Raw genomic sequence first — 5146 nt, forward strand, 5'->3', positions numbered from 1 at the left:
GAAGGGGGGGGTGCGTCCCCTCACTTTTAGAGACAGACCATTCAGAAACAAGTGATTAGGAATGTAAACTTTTGGATTTCATAAAGCTGTCCCCTCCACTTTTAAAATGGCTGAAACAGCAGTATATTGTGTGAAAATTTAGGGTCGGTACATTTGTTATAAAAGAAATACATGTTTTTATTCAGCAACGAAGCATTGAATTGATCACAAATGACAGTATAGATGTATAATAATGGTACAGCAGATTTTTTTTAACTTTATAATTAAACAATCCAAAGAAAATGTAACAGTTTCTGCAAAAATATTCATTTTCAGCACTGATAATCAGAAAGCTTTCTTGAGCATTATATTTCTGAAGGATCATGTGACACTGACAACTGAATGGGCTAAATGCACAGTGACTTTTAATTTGGATTAAGTCTGCTCAAGCGCTTCCTGAGAACTGTCATGCCATTATAAGCTCACCACATTTGAGATGTGATTTCTGTGGAAAATTATTAGTCTTCACTGCCTGATTGAGATGCAATATAAAGTGGGTCTCAGACCAGACAAAAGCACAGAATGAAATTACATTGTTCTGCATCATGTCTTTAAAACATGGACATTTATTTTACCACAGTATTTTAAATTGAGTTTCAGCACTCACCTGCTGCTACTGATGGCGCATTTAAATGGTTATCCATGTAGTTTTATGAACAACTAGTAAATAAATAAGTAATGTGTATTTATATAGAGCATTTATTGTGTATGGCTATACATCCAAAGCGTTTCACAATCATGATGGGGGGGGGGGGGAGGGGGGGGGTTGTCTCTCCTCACCACTGTCAGTGTGCAGCATCCACAGGAGAATGGCACCAGTGCCTCACCACACACCAGCTGTTGGTGGAGTGGAAAGATCGTGATAGAGCCAATTTGGTAGATGGGGATTATTGGGAGGCCAGGACACCAGGGTTACACCCCTACTCTTTACGAGAAGTGCCATGGGATTTTTAATGACCAGAGAGTCAGGACCTCGGTTTAACGTCTCAGCCGAAAGACGGCGCCCACTGACAGTATAGTGTCCCCTTCACTATACTGGGGCATTAGGAGTCACACAGACCACAGGTTGAGCGCCCCCTGCTGGCCTCTCTAACACCACTTAAAACAGCAATCTAGTTTTCCCATGTGGTCTCCCATCCAGGTACTGACCAAGCTCAGCCCTGCTTATCTTCAGAGAGTAACCGGTCTTGAGCGGCAGGGTGATATAGCTGTGGCAACTAAATTAATGTTTAGGTCTATCTATCCATCCATCCATCCATCCATCCATCCATATATATATATATTGAACTATATTTTGAATAAATTACATTATTGATGGTGTAAAAAGAAACCTCATGAAACTGAAAGTTTACCCATTAACCTTTCACCGGAAGCTGAAAAACGCCTGCTGTGCATATAGCCCATTAATGAGGCGGAAAATTCAGCTTTACATCAAAGGAATAAATGACATTTTAAAATATATTCACACAGAAACCGGTTATGCCAAACTGTAATAACATTTCACAGCCTTTTCCAGTACTTAGATCAAATGAATGCCGCACTGGTGAGATTAAGAGACTTATTCACCCCATACTGTTGAAGACGAAATTAGTAGCCCTCCTATAAATTTTTCATCCTTTTTTAAATAGTTCAAAATATTTTTTTTCACAACATCATAGTTTTAATAACTGACTTCTTTTATCTTTTCCATGATGACAGTACAGAATATTTTACTAGTTTAATTGCAAGACACTAGTATTCATCTTAAAGGGCACATAGTTTACCTCTTTTTTATGATTTAATAATAATATTATGGTTCTTCTGAGTGTGCCAGTTTAGGTTCAGTTTAAAACACAATTCAGATTTTTTATTATGTGTTAAAAAGTGTCATGTTGGGGGCGTGTCCACAGCTCGCTGATTTAGGGGTGTGTTGCTTCACATGTAAATTAGTTTCGGCTTCCCGCCCAACGTAACAAGGGGGCGGGGCCATGAGCTCACCCGCTCTGTGTTTGCAACACAGACAGGCAGACTAAGAGAAGGAGCAGGAGGAGAGGATACGCATTCAGTCGTACATGTACGACTCGGACACAGACCAAGCAGAGAGTACAAAATCATATGTCTGTATAATTTTACAGCCAACTGTGTGCTAGTTTCAAGTGCCGAGCTTGTACACAGAAACTAATAACCACGCACACTGAATTAACTTTGACTGAGGCACGCTCGAAGCTGCGACACGGCACACCAGACACTCTCTGTGACGCGGCAGAAGCATGAAGTGTCCCGAATCGTCGCGCCACACATTTTTGAATTCTAAACACAGGTTTCTGCAGCGGTCTGCGGCGCCCAGCCGTCGACTTGAGTGTACCCTGATAGAAATCTATGTTTAGAATTCTAAAACGCATGCTAGTTAAGATCACAGGGAGCTTCTGGGATCGCGAGAAATGCAAACGGCTGAAGTATAAGGTAGACTCAATGAGAAGTACACATGTTTGCAAACCTACCTAAAGATACAGCTTGAAAAGTTGATTTTTTTACCATAGGTGCCCTTTAAATTGACATTTAAAGGTTTAACTAGGTTAATTAGGCAAGTTACAATAATTAGGAAAGTCATTGTATAACAGTATATGAAGGAATCCTAAAGGTCATTTTAATACCTTTTTAAGACTTTTTAAAGACCTCCTCAGAAAATTTTAAGACCTCATCACCCAAGTTCTAATCAGTATCAAACCTTTAACTTAATAAACAGTTGTTAATAAACAGTTGTAGTTAAATAAATCAATGGAGCACAACTGTGCAACAGAACTTAGGGTGCTTTCACATCTGTAGTTCGCTTCATTTGGTCCGGATCAAGGGCAATAAATGATACATTGTAGCATTTTCTGCCGTCTTTAGGTCGTTTTCACACCACACTGCAGGCTTTGGTCCGAACCAGATGAAAATAACCAAAATGCAGTCATGTGACAAAATCCACATCTCTCATTGGCCAGATGTTGTTAAACGTATTTCATAAACTGCTTATCGATTGGTCAGAATTCACATGCGGGAAAATGCCAATGGAACTCCCGCAAGTAAACAAACCGGCAGACATAAAATGTCGCTTTTTACCAAGGAGCTACAACTGCGCTGACTGATTGTATCCCTGTTCATAGTATACTATATAGTTTAGATGGCGCCGATGACGATGACGAAGATGCCGCCGATGACGATGGCAGCCTCCATGTCGTGCTCTGCAGTAGTGTTTGTGTTTTTGTTAGTTTGTCCTGTCTCGAGTCATATTCCTACAATTAGTTTCACCAGAGACGAATTGTTGGACAGTCGGGCACATACACCACCAAATATTTAAAATATATTTATTATCTGTTTTTTGTCCTGTCTCTGTAATCCTGTTGCACTGTGGAAGCTCTGTCACGAAAACAAATTCCTCGTATGTGTGAACATACCTGGCAATAAAGCTCTTTCTGATTCTGATTCTGATTTATATACATCACTTTAGACAAACTACACATCTCGAGAATGAAGCACGGCTGCAGCTGGAAAACAATGTTTTAATGCATCGCACGTCACTTCAGGAGGAGGCATGAATTATTTTAGCTAAACTGTGACATGGTCATCTTGCGGAAATATTACCAACGATCCATCAGGTAATGTTTTTCCCTCTCTCTCTCTCTCTCTCTCTGTGTTGGAAAAGCTCTGTCAACAAACACTTTTCCTCCACGCCCCATAACTCACAGCGCATCAGCCTACGGCAGCTGGAATAGTCCAGAAGGCGCAGTACTTTTTGCGGTTGTGTCTGTTTTAGTTAGGATCGTATTCTCACCACAAACTAACCACTCCAGAGTTCGTTCGAAAGCGTACCGAGACCATCTCTTCAAGGAGGTCTCAGTACACTTTTTTTGGTCTGCTTTTGGTGCGCACTCGAGTGTGACTGCTGCATTCACACCTGCCCAAACGAACCGCACCAAGAGGGAAAACGAACTCCAGTGCGATTCAACCGAACTAATTAAGGCAGGTGTGAAAGCACCCTTAGATAAGCTAAGAAGAAACAAAGCTTGAAAGAATAAACTGTGCGGTTGTTTTTAACGACAGGCTTCAGCCACTGTTAAACTCGTCTTTCTCCAACCAGGAGCACGCAAACTTACATTTTCCCATTTTGCTGTTTGTTTCGCTTGATGGTTTCGCTACATGTGTTGAAAATATTACAGGAAATACTATGAAAACTCCTAGCTCTGTTAAACATCATTTGGGAAATACTTGAAAAAGAAATTGAAATTTCACAGGAGGGCTTCAAGTGTACTTTAAATATATTCAAAAGTTTCCATGAACATTCTAGATGTCAAGAACATTAGACACGTGCAATGTCCAGAATAAAGAGCAGATTAAGAAGTGTGTGTAGAAAAGGAGCATGTTTTATTGGGGTTTGGGTGATAATTACAGTGGAGGATGAGAATGAAGCTCATGTCTGCTGCTGATGTTCATCTGGTGGTTTACTTTTTGTTTGTTGTTGCTGATTAATGCTGAGCTCTTCATCCAGACGCTCTTTAGCTCGCACTACCTACAAACAAACAGAATAAAAAATTTAATATATCCATAATAAAATAAAAAGTGCCTATAAAAGACATAGTTTAGTCTGTGTACGCTTGTTAAAACGCACATCAGCTAACTAAAATTAGAATTAATTTAAACAAAAGTACATTTAATTGCAATTAATATAGAATATACACATTATTTCTTTTGAAAAGAAATACACTTTATAACTAGAGGTTAACTGTGGTTATATACTGCCAACCCTTTACACAACTCCTTAACTTTTCTGATTTCGACTGTCCCTTAGTAATGTGTGTCCTTTTGTGTATCTAAATGAATAGATATAATTATTGTTGGCACCCTTCCATTGAAAACAGAAAAACTACAGTGGTCACTAAAATAACTTGAAAATAAAAAAAGTAATAATTGATAAAAAAAAAGGACAAAATAAACTAATGAAAATCTAAAAATGCACATCGAATTGTGATTTAAAGAATTATTTAAAAAGGCAAACTTATGAAACTGACCACACACACACACACACACACACACACATTTCACTTACAATTTATTATTTAAATACAAACTCTTTAAGGTGTGTTTT

General features: G+C 38.9%; 1 protein-coding gene across 1 annotated transcript in view; it reads right to left on the reverse strand.

The window, feature by feature from the left end:
* Positions 1-4406: 4406 nt before the first annotated feature.
* The window catches only part of pam16 (presequence translocase associated motor 16), a 7079-nt gene continuing 6339 nt past the window's right edge, over positions 4407-5146 (reverse strand). Inside the window, exon 5 of the mRNA XM_056453111.1 lies at positions 4407-4570. Within this exon, the coding sequence (XP_056309086.1) occupies positions 4472-4570 (99 nt within the window). The 3' untranslated portion in view covers positions 4407-4471. The remainder of the gene's footprint in view (positions 4571-5146) is intronic.

Source organism: Danio aesculapii, chromosome 3 (assembly GCF_903798145.1).
Source record: "Danio aesculapii chromosome 3, fDanAes4.1, whole genome shotgun sequence".
In the NCBI taxonomy this organism is placed as follows: domain Eukaryota; kingdom Metazoa; phylum Chordata; class Actinopteri; order Cypriniformes; family Danionidae; genus Danio; species Danio aesculapii.